At 37.1% G+C, this 12,862-nt stretch overlaps 1 protein-coding gene across 8 annotated transcripts in view; it reads left to right on the forward strand.

The window, feature by feature from the left end:
• The window catches only part of ITSN1 (intersectin 1), a 215,769-nt gene that overhangs the window by 99,621 nt on the left and 103,286 nt on the right, over positions 1-12,862 (forward strand). For all 8 annotated transcript variants that reach the window (XR_007407674.1, XM_049104747.1, XM_049104748.1 and 5 more), the window contains exons 10-14: positions 2,403-2,540; positions 3,923-4,038; positions 8,946-9,208; positions 11,267-11,416; positions 11,803-11,943. Coding sequence is in view for 7 of the 8 variants with exons in the window: in XM_049104747.1 (XP_048960704.1) it covers positions 2,403-2,540; positions 3,923-4,038; positions 8,946-9,208; positions 11,267-11,416; positions 11,803-11,943 (808 nt within the window). In the remaining variant the exon portion in view is untranslated. The remainder of the gene's footprint in view (positions 1-2,402; positions 2,541-3,922; positions 4,039-8,945; positions 9,209-11,266; positions 11,417-11,802; positions 11,944-12,862) is intronic.

The following is a 12,862-nucleotide window of genomic DNA, read 5'->3' on the forward strand; positions in this document are numbered from 1 at the left end:
GGAGTGAGAGGGGATCCCTGGGTGTATCAGCGGTTTAGCGCCTGCCTGCCTTCAGCCTGGGACGTAATCCTGGAGTCCTGGTATCGAGTACCGCATGGAGCCCGCTTCTCCCTCTGCCTGTGTCTCTGCCTCTGTCTCTCTCTATCTGTGTCTCTCATGAATAGATAAATAAAAACTTAAAAAAAAAAAAAAAAAAGGATGGAGTGAGAGGGAGAGAAAGAATCTTAAGCAGACTCTATACCAGCACAGACCCCAACATGGGGCTCGATCTCACAACCCTGAGATCAGGACCTGAGCTAAAGTCGAGTCGGGTGCTTAACGACTGAGCCATCCAGGCGCCCTTATTTTGTAATGGTTTTTAATAGCTTTTGGTTGCTTTAATTGTATACATGTGAGGTTCATGATTTTTGCCATAAGGTCCATTGATATGGTTGTTTCATAAATGGTCACATCTAGTGCTAGTCCCTACACTCATCCTGGTTCTTTCTGCTATGTATCAAAGCGTCTTCCTTTTGCAATAGAATAAGAATAATAGACCAGTTAGTAAACATAGCAGACCAATTAATAAGACACATCCAGATCTCTTTAAGCCTGGATATGTACCAGCATCCTAGAGCCCTCTGAAATGTAAACTTGAGATCTAACATTGATAGAGGTTGATTGGTAATTTATTGGGTGTTCTTATGACACTAGAGTATGTCTAAATGCTTATGTATTTCATTTATAACCAGTCCTCTTTGAAAAAAATACTGGAGTCTTCTCCTACTAGAATATTATTATATTCCCTTTCTGTACAGTAAAAAGATATGTTAAATAAATGTTTACAGCCAGGGGATCCCTGGGTGGCTCAGCGGTTTAGCGCCTGCCTTTGGCCCAGGGCGCAATCGTGGAGTCCCGGGATCGAGTCCTGCATCGAGCTCCCGGCATGGAGCCTGCTTCTCCCTCCTCCTGTGTCTCTGTCTCTGTCTCTCTCTCTTCGTCTATCATAAATAAATAAATAAATAAATCTTTAAAAAATGTTTACAGCCATTATTTAGGCAACTTTGGGGTGGGGGGAAGAATTCCACTTGCCTTCTAATTGAATTTACTTGGGAGTGGCTGGTAGTGGGGAAATGGGAAGGAGGAGAGGTCAAGGAAGATCAGGCTGGAGTCTGGCATCTGGAAAATGCAAAGCTAGAGTGACAGAAAGAAGATCACTGGTTCCCAGAGGCTGCAGGCAAGGCAAGGGAGTGACTCAGAAATACGCTGGAATTTTGGGTGGTGATGGAACTGTTCTGTATATTGTGATACACAACTGAATTCAGTGACACAATTGAACCTGTCAAAACTTGCAGAACTCTACTCTAGAAAGGGCAAATGTTACTGCATGGACATTCTACCTTTAATAAAAACTAGTTTATGCCACCTAAGGAAATTTCAGATTTAAGAGCAATTGCTTGATTTATGGCATCAGCAAAGCCAGGTTCCCAATGTAGTATCTGTCCTGTTGGCATTCTGGTGAAGAACTTTGTTGTTTTACATCCTCTTTTGGTATCCAGAAGTGATTAAGTAAAATCCCATTCTTTTTTTTTTTTTTTTTAATTTTTTTTATTTATGATAGTCACAGAGAGAGAGAGAGAGAGGCAGAGACACAGGCAGAGGGAGAAGCAGGCTCCATGCAGGGAGCCCGACATGGGATTCGATCCCGGATCTCCAGGATCGCGCCCTGGGCCAAAGGCAGGTGCCAAACCGCTGCGCCACCCAGGGATCCCAGTAAAATCCCATTCTTAAACTTGCTGAAAATATCTGTTTACTCTCATTAACTACTAGGGCAAGTTGATGATGAGGAATAGTGGCCAGTGAATCTTGAGATTAAGGAGCAGCAAACATCTTGACCCTGGCTGAAGGCCGTAGAGATCCACCCTTGTAGGTCTGGGTCAGCAGGGAGCCAGCTAACCTAAATGAGTAGAACCTGGCCTGCACCTGTTTTTGTAAATGAGATTTTATGCCCATTCTATGACTGTTTTCCTCCTAAAAGGGCAGAATTCATTGTGATAATTACCATGTCTTGCAAAGCTTAAATGTTTACTATCTGACCTGATAGTTTGCTGTACATAGTGTTTAAAGACACGTAGAATGTGAGTATGATACATTTTAAATGGGCTGGCAAGGCTTGAGAAGAGTATAATTATAATCATAGTTAACATTTGCTGAATGCTGAACACCATCCCAACTTTATGGATTGTCTCATTTTATCTTTGCAACAGTACTATGAAATAGGTACTATTTTTGTAAATGGAGGCACAGAGAGACTTAACTGGCCTAGAGTCAGAATAAGAAAGCAGAACATTTCAGTCACTTGGGAATAGTAACAAACATGCATTTTCATGAAGCTAGAATGTGATTAACTTTTTATTGAATAGGAATCTTTCTGACATTGATCAAGATGGAAAACTCACAGCAGAAGAATTTATCTTGGCTATGCACCTAATTGATGTAGCTATGTCTGGCCAACCACTGCCACCTGTCCTGCCTCCAGAGTACATTCCACCTTCCTTTAGGTAAGGAACATTTGGCTCTTTTGAGAAATTGTGTATTTTCCATGTGAATTTCAAACTGGGCTTTGCTGGCTGTGTATCTTTTAATCATTTTTATTCCTGGCAAGTAAATGAAATATCCATGAGTTGATGAAAATCTTCTTATCTAGGTCCTGTGTTAATCTTAGGCCTGTTCTGTTTTTTAAAGTAGCTATAGTATATTTGTAAAACACCAAAAGACTGGCGATTTTTATACCAATCTATGAAAGGTTGCCAAAAATTTTAGCAGTTAAAATGAAACCGTATTAACCTGTACATATAACCTAAGATACGGGGATTTTGCCTGTGAATTCTACACGTTGGATAGGTAATGAAGTGTTGGCAATGTAGAAATTACAATCAGGAAGCTAATTAAGTACAATGATCCTAGCCCAAAACACAGTTTCAGTGGAGTTGCCAAAAGAGTAGACCAAAGTCCAGTTGAAAGAAATGTGCACTTACTGGTATCCACTACCTTTACACACCACACACATCTCCTGTTCCAGAGGCTGCCACTTCAAGGTTTTAACTTAAAAGATAAATATGAAATCTTACAAGCACAAAGAACAGAAAAAGAAACACAAATAAGAATTTCTGTCTTGATTCCTCAAACATCAGGAATGACTGGGGGTGGAAAATCCCAATAAAAGTAAGAGAAATGGTCCCATGGCTGTCAGTGCATGTATGGAGCAAGTCGAGAAATCTGTGGCTGTAGGAGGAAACTGTAGCCGGGCAGGTGATCTGCAAAGTCTGACAGCGGCAAAAATCACTACAAGGGATGCAAGACTGGAAGCTGATAAATCATTTTTTAAAAGGTAGATTGCTTTAAAAGAGCAAGGTTAATGGCTTAAGTTGAAACTAATCAGTAAATTAAGTGATTTGTTTTAGGGACTGTCAAGTATAGATATTTCATGCATTTATTATGAGATAAAATGGATAGAAAGGCTTTTTATAAAGGGGAAAGAGGTGCTCCAATTCAGCTCAGCTACTGATCTTCCCTTGGAGAATTTTATGTTCCATGAAAGGGTGGCCGTAGCAACAGTGAGCACCTGTGACCCATGCGCTTTCTAGACCACGTGATAATTATTCACGAATTCCGTCCTTTGGAATTGCCCTGATTTTGGTGATGGTTCTAAACATTTGAACAAGCTTGGCACTCAAGTGTCTGAGGATATTCACATATTCAGTTTTAAAAAACTCTTTGTAAATAAGGAGGACCAAATCTTTATATTTTCCTTGCTATAAATGAAATTTGCTCCATGATGTGGCATAATCTTTAAAAATTCGTTTCCATAATTTATTCAGTTCTACCTAGACAGCTTTATAATTAATCTTTTTTTTTTTTTTCATTTTTTCCACAATTGCAGACGAGTTCGATCTGGCAGTGGTATATCAGTCATCAGCTCAACAGCAGTAGATCAGAGGTTACCAGAGGAACCAGTTTTAGAAGATGAACAACAACAACTAGAAAAGAAATTACCTGGTAAGGCAGTCTTTATATTTGAGTTACATCATTATAGAGATTTTCTACCTCTGAGGCCAAGATGGAGGTAAAAATAAATTTAGCTTCTGACATCCTTGCTGCGTTCCCGTAACTGACCTTAATCCGAATGGAGACTCTTGTAATATGGTTTTGGATTTGAATATATGTAGAGAAATAAGAACATTATGTACTTTGCTAATGTGCCCTTCTTCTAACTTTTAAATTGAAGTCTGATTATTCACCACTAAAAAAATTTTATAAATGTTATTTATAAAACACTCAAAATTAATAAACCTTTATGGTGTTTGCTCAATACCGGCAATGCAGAAATAGAATGTGAAATTGTCTGCTGTTACTTTCTCATGTTGTTATAAGAGATCAAGAAATTCCTTAATGACCAGAAGTTATTTTAAATTTAATATGACCTTATTTTTAAAAATCTTCATTTACAATAATAAACGCATCACATTATTAAAATATTCTAAGGTGGCTATGAGTTTTAACAGTGAGATGATAATTGATACTCAGAAGCAAATGAAATTTATTATGGAGTCTCTTTATATTAAATACTTTGTCAATGTCATGTAGCTGCGTTTGAAGTGCTTAGTGGTTAATTTACCTGCTCAGGACCCTAGTTCTCTCAGTTTTCTCTTTAAACTAAATTAGTTTTTGTTCACTGATAAATTTCTTACTGAAAATAGTTTTGAGGTGCCTGGGTGGCTCAGTTTGTTGAGAGTCTGACTCTCTTGGTTTCGGCTCAGGTCGTGATCTCATGGGTCATGGGATTCAACCCCACTTGGGTTCCACACTCAGCGAGGAGTCTGCTTGAGGTCCTTGCCCTCTGCCCCTCCCCCTGCTTGTGTGCATGCTGTCTTTCCCTCTCTCTAAAATAAATACATAAATCTTAAAAAAAAAAAAAAAAAACCTAAAAAAGAAAATGTTCTTTGTGCAAAGCTATGTGTTGAGTACAGTGAGGAATTTTAATGTTAAAAATGTGGTCTATGCCCTCTGGAAGGTTATAATATAACTAAGGATTTAGGGCATCCATATAAAAAATCATTAGGGTGGTATATAAGTGCAATAAATCCCTGAAGACAATATTAGAGATGCACAGCAGAGCTTATGTATGTCCGTTGGCATAGACTGGAAAGACATGAGGTATGGATCTCTGTGGAGGAGGTCACAGTGGTTTTGAGACTGAAGATGAATAGGGTCATTACAAGCAGAAAGAAAGAACATTTCAGAACAATAATAATGGCAATGAAGTCTCAAAGGCAAATAAGGACAGGAATCCTTCAGATTTCGGATTGTCTTTTCCTATTGGTGATAGCCATTCATTTAGAGTTGTGAACAGATTTTTGTTCATTTATTCTTTACTAACCACTTAGTATTTACCTCCTCTGTAGCAGAAATAGGGCCAGATATTGGAATAAACTGTGTAGAGACTTTCGATTATTTTTTAATTGAGGTAAAATTCACATAATAGGAAATTGATCATTAAAAAATATACAAATCAGTGGCTGTCTTAGCTTGGGTGGCCATAATAGAAAATAGCAGTCTGGGTGGCTTAAATAGCAGAGGTAAATTTCTCACAGCTTTGGAGGCCAGGAAGGCTGAGATTGGGATGACATCCAGATCTGTTCCTGGTGAGGCTCTTTTTCTGGCACATAGTTGGCAGTCTTCTTTTTAGGTCCTCATATCACTTTTCCTTGATGTGTGCACAGGGGAAGAGAGAAATAGAGATATTTCTCTCCTCTTCTTATGAGGCCATTAATCTCCTCATGTGGCCCCCACCCTAAGGACTTTGTCTTAATCCTAATTAAATAACATCATACCGGGGCTTAGGCTTCAATATAGGAATTTTAGGGGGTTATTCAGTCCATAACAATGGTATTTAGTATACTCGCAGTATTATGCAATCATCAGCCCTGTCTAGTTCTGAGATGTTTTCATTACCCCAAAAGAAAACTTGATAACCAGTCATTGCTAATCCCCCTCCCCTCATCCCTGGCAGCCACTGATCTGCTCTCTGCCTCTATGATTTTACCTATTCAGGATTTTTCCTTCGGGGTATTATACAGTGAATGACCTTATTTGTCTGACTTCTTTCACTTAGCTTGGTGTTTCTGAGATTCATCCACACTATTGCATGTGTCATTACTTCATTCCTTTGTATGGGTGAGGGGACTTCCAGTTTTCATGGGGCAGAGTGAAATGGATGCTGCCTCCTCGTAATTACTAAAGGAGCAAGAAGAACAAGAAAACCGAAATATACATGCCATGTTTGATCTCTAATCCATAACTGTAATGTGTGAGAAACATCTCTCTAAAGCAGTGAAGGCCAAACAGAAATGTGGTAAGAAGCCAAGAAAGGATGCTTACAGCGACACATCTCAAGACAAAGTGTAAAGTGACAGTTCCTGAAATAGAGAACAATGGGAATGTCATGCTTCTGTTTGGGGTTGGTTCCAAGGAGCAGCATATAACACAAAATCGATTAGACACTGCTGAAAACATAAGGGATGTGGAGATTGGGAATTTTATTTTATTTTATTTTATTTATTTTATTTTATTTTTTTATTTTATTATGTATGTAAGTATGAATGAATGACAGTGCATGCACGAGAGGGTTGGTGAAGAGGGAGAGGGAAAGAGACTTAAGCAGACTCCATGCTGATTGTGAAGTCCAATATGGGGCTCAACCCCATGACCCTGTGATCACGACCTGAACCGAAATCAAGAGTTGAATGCTCAACTGACTCAGTGGCCCAGGTAGCCTGGGATTTTTTTTTTTTAAAGGGAAAATAAAATGGTTGTAAATAGAATGTTAGCAAATGTTAGAAAAAGAAATGATTGGCCTGGGGAATAATGCTAAAATTCATCATTGGTGTTCTCAACGAAGGAAACTGAGTAATGGATTAGAAAAAATTGTTTACTGAATCGGAATGTGATCTACATAGTGAGTACTTCACAGTTTGTTTTTCATTATGAAACTCAGGATACTCACCTTCCTACCTCTGCTTTCAGAATTTGTCTTATTTGTTAAAATAGAAGACACGTCAGCACAATTATCAACTAAGAGGAGAGATGTAGGGATGGAGAGATTCATGGTACAGGAAAGAGGGCATCAGTGGGTCAATCAAGGTGATTGAGAAGGAGAACTGTAGAGTAACAGGAAAGGAAAGGAGGTTGGTATAATGCAGAACTGTTCTAGAAAGATTATAAGTCTGTGGGGGGGGAGAATATGTTAGCAAAGAATTTAGGGTTTTTTAAAATTGGGATGTAGTATTAGTTTCAGGTGTACAACATAATCAATATTTGCATACACTGCAAAGGGTATCCGCATACACTGCAAAGAGGGTTCTCTTTCTTCCACAACCTCTCCAACACTTGTTTTCTTGTCTTTGATAATAGTCATTCTGACAGGTGTGAGATGACATCTCATTGTGGTTTGGATTTGCATTTACCTGATGATGAGTGATGCTGAGTATCTCTTCATGTGCCTGTTGGCCATCTGGATGCTTCTTTGCAAAAATGTCTATTCAGATCCTCTGCCTATTTATTTATTTATTTACATTTTAAAAACTTATATAGGTAATCTCTCATTCAGTGTGGGGCTTGAACTCATGACCCCGAGATCAAGAGTCACATGCTCCTCTAAGCCAGCCAAGCACCCCAACCTCTGCCCATTTTTTAATCAGATTTTTTTTTGTTGAGTTGTAGGAGTTTTTTTAAATGTATTTTGGATATTAGCCCATTATCAGATATATGATTTGCACGTATCTTCTCCTGTTCAAAAAGTTGCCTTTTTATTTTATTGATGGTTTCCTTCACTGTGCAGAAGCTTTGTGGTTTGATAGAGTCCCACATGTTTATTTTTACTTTCAATGTTACTACTCCCTTGGAGTCAGTTCTAAAAAGCAGTGTTCCATGAGCACTGTCAGTGAGCTTTCTGCCTATGTTTTCTTCTACAAGTTTTGTGGTTTAGGTCTAACATTCAGCTCTTTAATCTGTTTTGAGCTCATTTTTTTGTCTGGTGTGAGAAGAAAGTGGTCCAGTGTCATTGTTTTGCATGTGGCGGTTGTCTAGTAGCACCACTTACTGCAAAGACTTTTCTTTTCCTATTGTATATTCTTGGCTTATTTGTTGTAAATTAATTGACCATTTAATTGTGGGTTTGTTTCTGGGCTCTCTGTTCCGTTCCATTGATCTGTGTCTGTTTTTATGCCAATAATACTGTTTCAATTACTGTAGCTTTGCAGTATAGTTTGAAGTCAGGGAGCATGATAGCTCTGAGTTTGTTCTTCTTTCTCTCAAGACTGCTTTGGCTATTTGTTGTCTTTTGTGGTTCCATATACTTTTGAAAATTATTTAAGCTCTATGAAAAATGCCATTGGAATTTTGATAGGAACAGCATTGAATTTAGAGCTTGCTTGTTTAATAATATTAATTCTTCCAATCCAATTCTGATCATGGAATACTTTTTCATTTAATTATGTCTTCAGTTTCTTCCATCAGTGTCTTATAATTTTCAGTGTGCAGGTCTGGGTTAAATTTATTCCTAGGTATTCTTTTTTATGCCATTGTGTAAAGGGGACTGTTTTCTTAATTTCTCCTTCTGATAGTTCATTATGAGTATATAGAAATGCAACCAATTTCATATTTTGATTTTGTGTCCTGCAGCTTTACTGAATTAAGTTATTGGTTCTAAAAGTTTTTTTGTATCAAAAAATTAAAGTTTTTTGGTGACATAGTGCTTATTCCTAAGGGCCCAGACAGTACGGAAGCTTCAGTTCAGGTTTGTTTTTACTACAAATTTCAAATGTGCCATTGAATGAATTTTTCCTTAGAAAATAGTATGTTGAAAATCCTGACTTTTCAAAGTTTTTCTGCTTCTTGTTTTAAAGTAACCTTTGAAGATAAGAAGCGTGAGAATTTTGAACGTGGCAATCTGGAACTCGAGAAACGGAGACAAGCGCTCTTGGAGCAGCAGCGCAAAGAGCAAGAGCGCCTGGCACAGCTTGAACGTGCAGAGCAAGAACGGAAAGAGCGGGAGCGCCAGGAGCAAGAGCGCAAAAGGCAACTGGAGTTGGAGAAACAACTGGAAAAGCAACGGGAGCTAGAACGTCAGAGAGAAGAGGAGAGGAGGAAAGAAATTGAGAGACGAGAGGTAAGCAACTGTAGAGCCAAGCCCACAATTAGCGTGTGTGCTCTGGTCTCCTTCTTAATTATTCAAGTAATATTAATATATTAATATGGTCTTTTTTTACTGTAGTTCAGTGGTTTGAGTATATTCACAAAGTTGTGGGACCATAACCACTAATTCCAGAGCATTTTCCTCACCCCAAAAAGAAATTTTTTAAAAAAATTTATTTATTTATTCATGAGAGACACAGAGAGATGCAGAGACATAGGCAGAGGGAGAAGTAGGCTCCCTGCAGGGAGCTTGATGCGGGACTCGACCTGAGCCACACGCAGACGTTCAACCACTGAACCACCCAAGCATCCCCCAAGAAGAAATTTCTTACTCATAAAGCAGTTACTCTCTATTCCCCTCTTCTCCTGCCCTCAAAGCCACTCATTTACTTTCCACCTGTGTAGGTTTGCCTGTTTTGTGGACATTTCATATAAATGGAATCATGTAATATATGACCTTTTGTGTCTGGTTTCCACTTAGCATGTTCCCAAGTCCCAAGATGTAGCATGAATCATTACCTTATTCCTTTTTATGACCTAATAATATTCTATTACACAGATGTTCCAAATTATATTTATCCATTTATCAGCTTATGGACGTTTGAGTTGTTTTCTCCTTTTTTGAACGATTATGAATAATGTTTTTTTATTATGAATAATGTTGCTAAGCTCCAGCTTTTGATAACATAGTCTTGTAACAAACCACTGATATCAGTTAAGAATTTTTCAGATTTTTTTTTCTGCATTTATATATGTATATAGAAATATAAAAGGTTATATAGTGGAGAGATTGGGGGTTTGGTGCAATTTTTTTTTTTTTTTTTTAGTGGTGCAATTTTTTTTAACCCTTGTAATAGTATCATACTAATTACATTGTTCTGTGCCTCTTTTTTCTACTTAAAAATAATATGTTCACTATATTTGATGGAAGGCTTCATAAATTTGGTGTCATACCTGGAGAGGGGCTAAGCTAATCTTTTACCTGAATTTCCAGTTCTAGCATTTTGCTGCAGATGCAGTGCCATTATTCTTTTGTGTGAATGAAATATATTTTACATATGGAAGATTTTTCTTTATAAAAACACAATACTTTGGTTTCATTTACTGTTATTGCCTCAGAAAACTTAGAACAGTAAGCCTCCTTTAATTCAAGCAAATGCATATGGATACTAACAGGGTTTTAACTTCCAGAATGGATAGCCAAAAGACAGACCACCTACCCTTAATGTTTTTTTGTTTTGTTTTGTTTAAAGACACTTTAGAGTATTTATTCAGAATTACTTAATAGTCATTCACCATAAGCTACACATTGGTACTTCCTAGAGTACTGGTGAATAGGTACTCCACCTTTTCCTTCTAGGCCCAAAGGGTAGTTGGAGGACCAGTACATATGAAGCAATTACAATAGAGTGCTAGATGGCTTTGGACATGTACTTTACCCAGCAGCCATCAGAGTCAGCTTTCAAAAGAGCGGACATTACTACAGAAATTGTGGAAGCTTATGTGGTGTTTAAAAAAAAAAACATGATGGGGGGGTAGGGAAGCAACAAACTTTTAAAACTTGAGATAAGTAATTTCTCATTTGATAGAAGGTGTTTTTGGCTGGGGGTACTTTTTGCTTTTGGTTTTTGTCCTGGGGTTTTGGTATACTTTACTGGATTAAAGATATTTTTCTTGGTCTTTACGAGTCAATAAATAAGAAAGAACAGGATTTTTTTGTTTTGTTCTTTGTTTTTTTATTTTAGTCACATCAAGCATTCTTGAAGGCATAAACAATCGAATTCTAATGATGAAATGAATCTTTCCTGGTCTCACCTAACTAAATAGCTTTTCTCAATATTCTTTTTTTTCCCCATAGAAGAAATACTAGATTTGTATAAATTTTGTTTTACTATTTTGTAATAGAAGCTTTTGTAGCATGTACCATTTTATCTCTAAAAGTAAGGCCTTACTAGATGTTATGTTTATTAGGAGACGTTGTATAATGTAAGGACTAAAATGTTAGTCAGTTGTCTGTTTGCCAATGCCACAGGCTGCAAAGAGAGAACTTGAAAGACAGCGGCAACTGGAATGGGAACGAAATCGAAGACAAGAGCTACTCAATCAGAGAAACAAAGAACAAGAAGACATAGTTGTACTGAAAGCAAAGAAGAAGACTCTAGAATTTGAATTAGAAGCTCTTGTGAGTGATGTTTGATTATGCTCTGGGAATATGGTTGACCCTTGAACAACACAGGGATCATGGGCACAGATCCCCTGTAGTCAAAACTCTTAACTTTTGACTCCCCTCAAACAAAACTATTAGTAGTGTGCTATGGACCAGTTACTTAACACATATGTTATATGTATCTTTAAAGTAAAGGAAGTTAGAGGAAAGAACATGTTAAGAAACTGATAAAGAAAAGTAGACACATTTACAGGACTGTACGGTTATTTCTTGAAAAAAATCCACATGTAAGTGGACCCATGCAATTCTAACTTGTGTTGTTCAAGGGTCAGTTGTCTACTAACACTGAACCATTAGAAATGGTAATAATAATAATAGTAATTATTTTTCATTTGTTAAAGAATGATAAAAAGCATCAACTAGAAGGAAAACTTCAAGATATCAGGTGTCGATTGACCACCCAACGGCAAGAAATTGAGAGTACAAATAAATCCAGAGAGTTGAGAATTGCTGAAATCACCCATCTACAGCAACAATTACAGGTGAGAAAATACATTCCTTAACTGCTCTTAGGCTTACCTGCTTTTCCTCCAATTCATTCCATTCGTTTATCCCTACAAGTGTCCAGCATTTACATATACATGGAAACTAATAAAATTCTGGCTAGATTGATGGAGAAGAGGAGGAGGGAAAAGGAGAAAGAGCGGGGAAAAGTTGAAGAGGGAGAGAAGATGCAAATTCCCATTATAAGAAATGTAAGAACTGACATCGCTACAGATACTGTAGACTTGCAAAAAATTAAGGGAGTATTGTAAACAACTTGATACAAATAAATCTGACAACTTAGATGAAATGAAAAAATTCACTGAAAGATACAAATCATCAGGCTCAAGAAGAAACAGAAAATCTGAATAATACTTGTATATCTATTAAATACATTTTGCAGTTAAAAGTCGTACCACAAAAAAGCCTCCAGGCCCAGATGGCTTCACTGATGAATGAAAACTTTAAGGAAATAGTGCCATTTCAACACAAACATTTTTAGAAAATAGAGGAGGAAGGAATACTAATTTCTTATTTATTACCCCGATACCAAAACTAGGTAAGAACATTACAAGAAAACTATAAACCAGTATCTTTCAAGAATTTAAATTAAAAGATAATAATAGCATATTGAATCAAGTAAAATATTTTTGTAAATGGTAAAACACCATGACCAAGTATGGCTTATTTTAGGAATAAAAGGTTGGCTTAACATTCAAATTTCAACCAACATAAATCACCATACAAACAAGACAGAGAAAAAACTAACACATCTTGGTACATGCAGGGCAAAAAAAAATTATGACCCACTTCACCTATTCATGATGTAAAAAATAGTTTTTCATTTCTGATGTAACATTTTAAGATATATATCTACTTTTTTTTTTAAGAGTTTATTTATTTATCCATGAGAAACAG

Source organism: Canis lupus, chromosome 31 (genome assembly GCF_003254725.2).
Source record: "Canis lupus dingo isolate Sandy chromosome 31, ASM325472v2, whole genome shotgun sequence".
Lineage (NCBI taxonomy): Eukaryota > Metazoa > Chordata > Mammalia > Carnivora > Canidae > Canis > Canis lupus.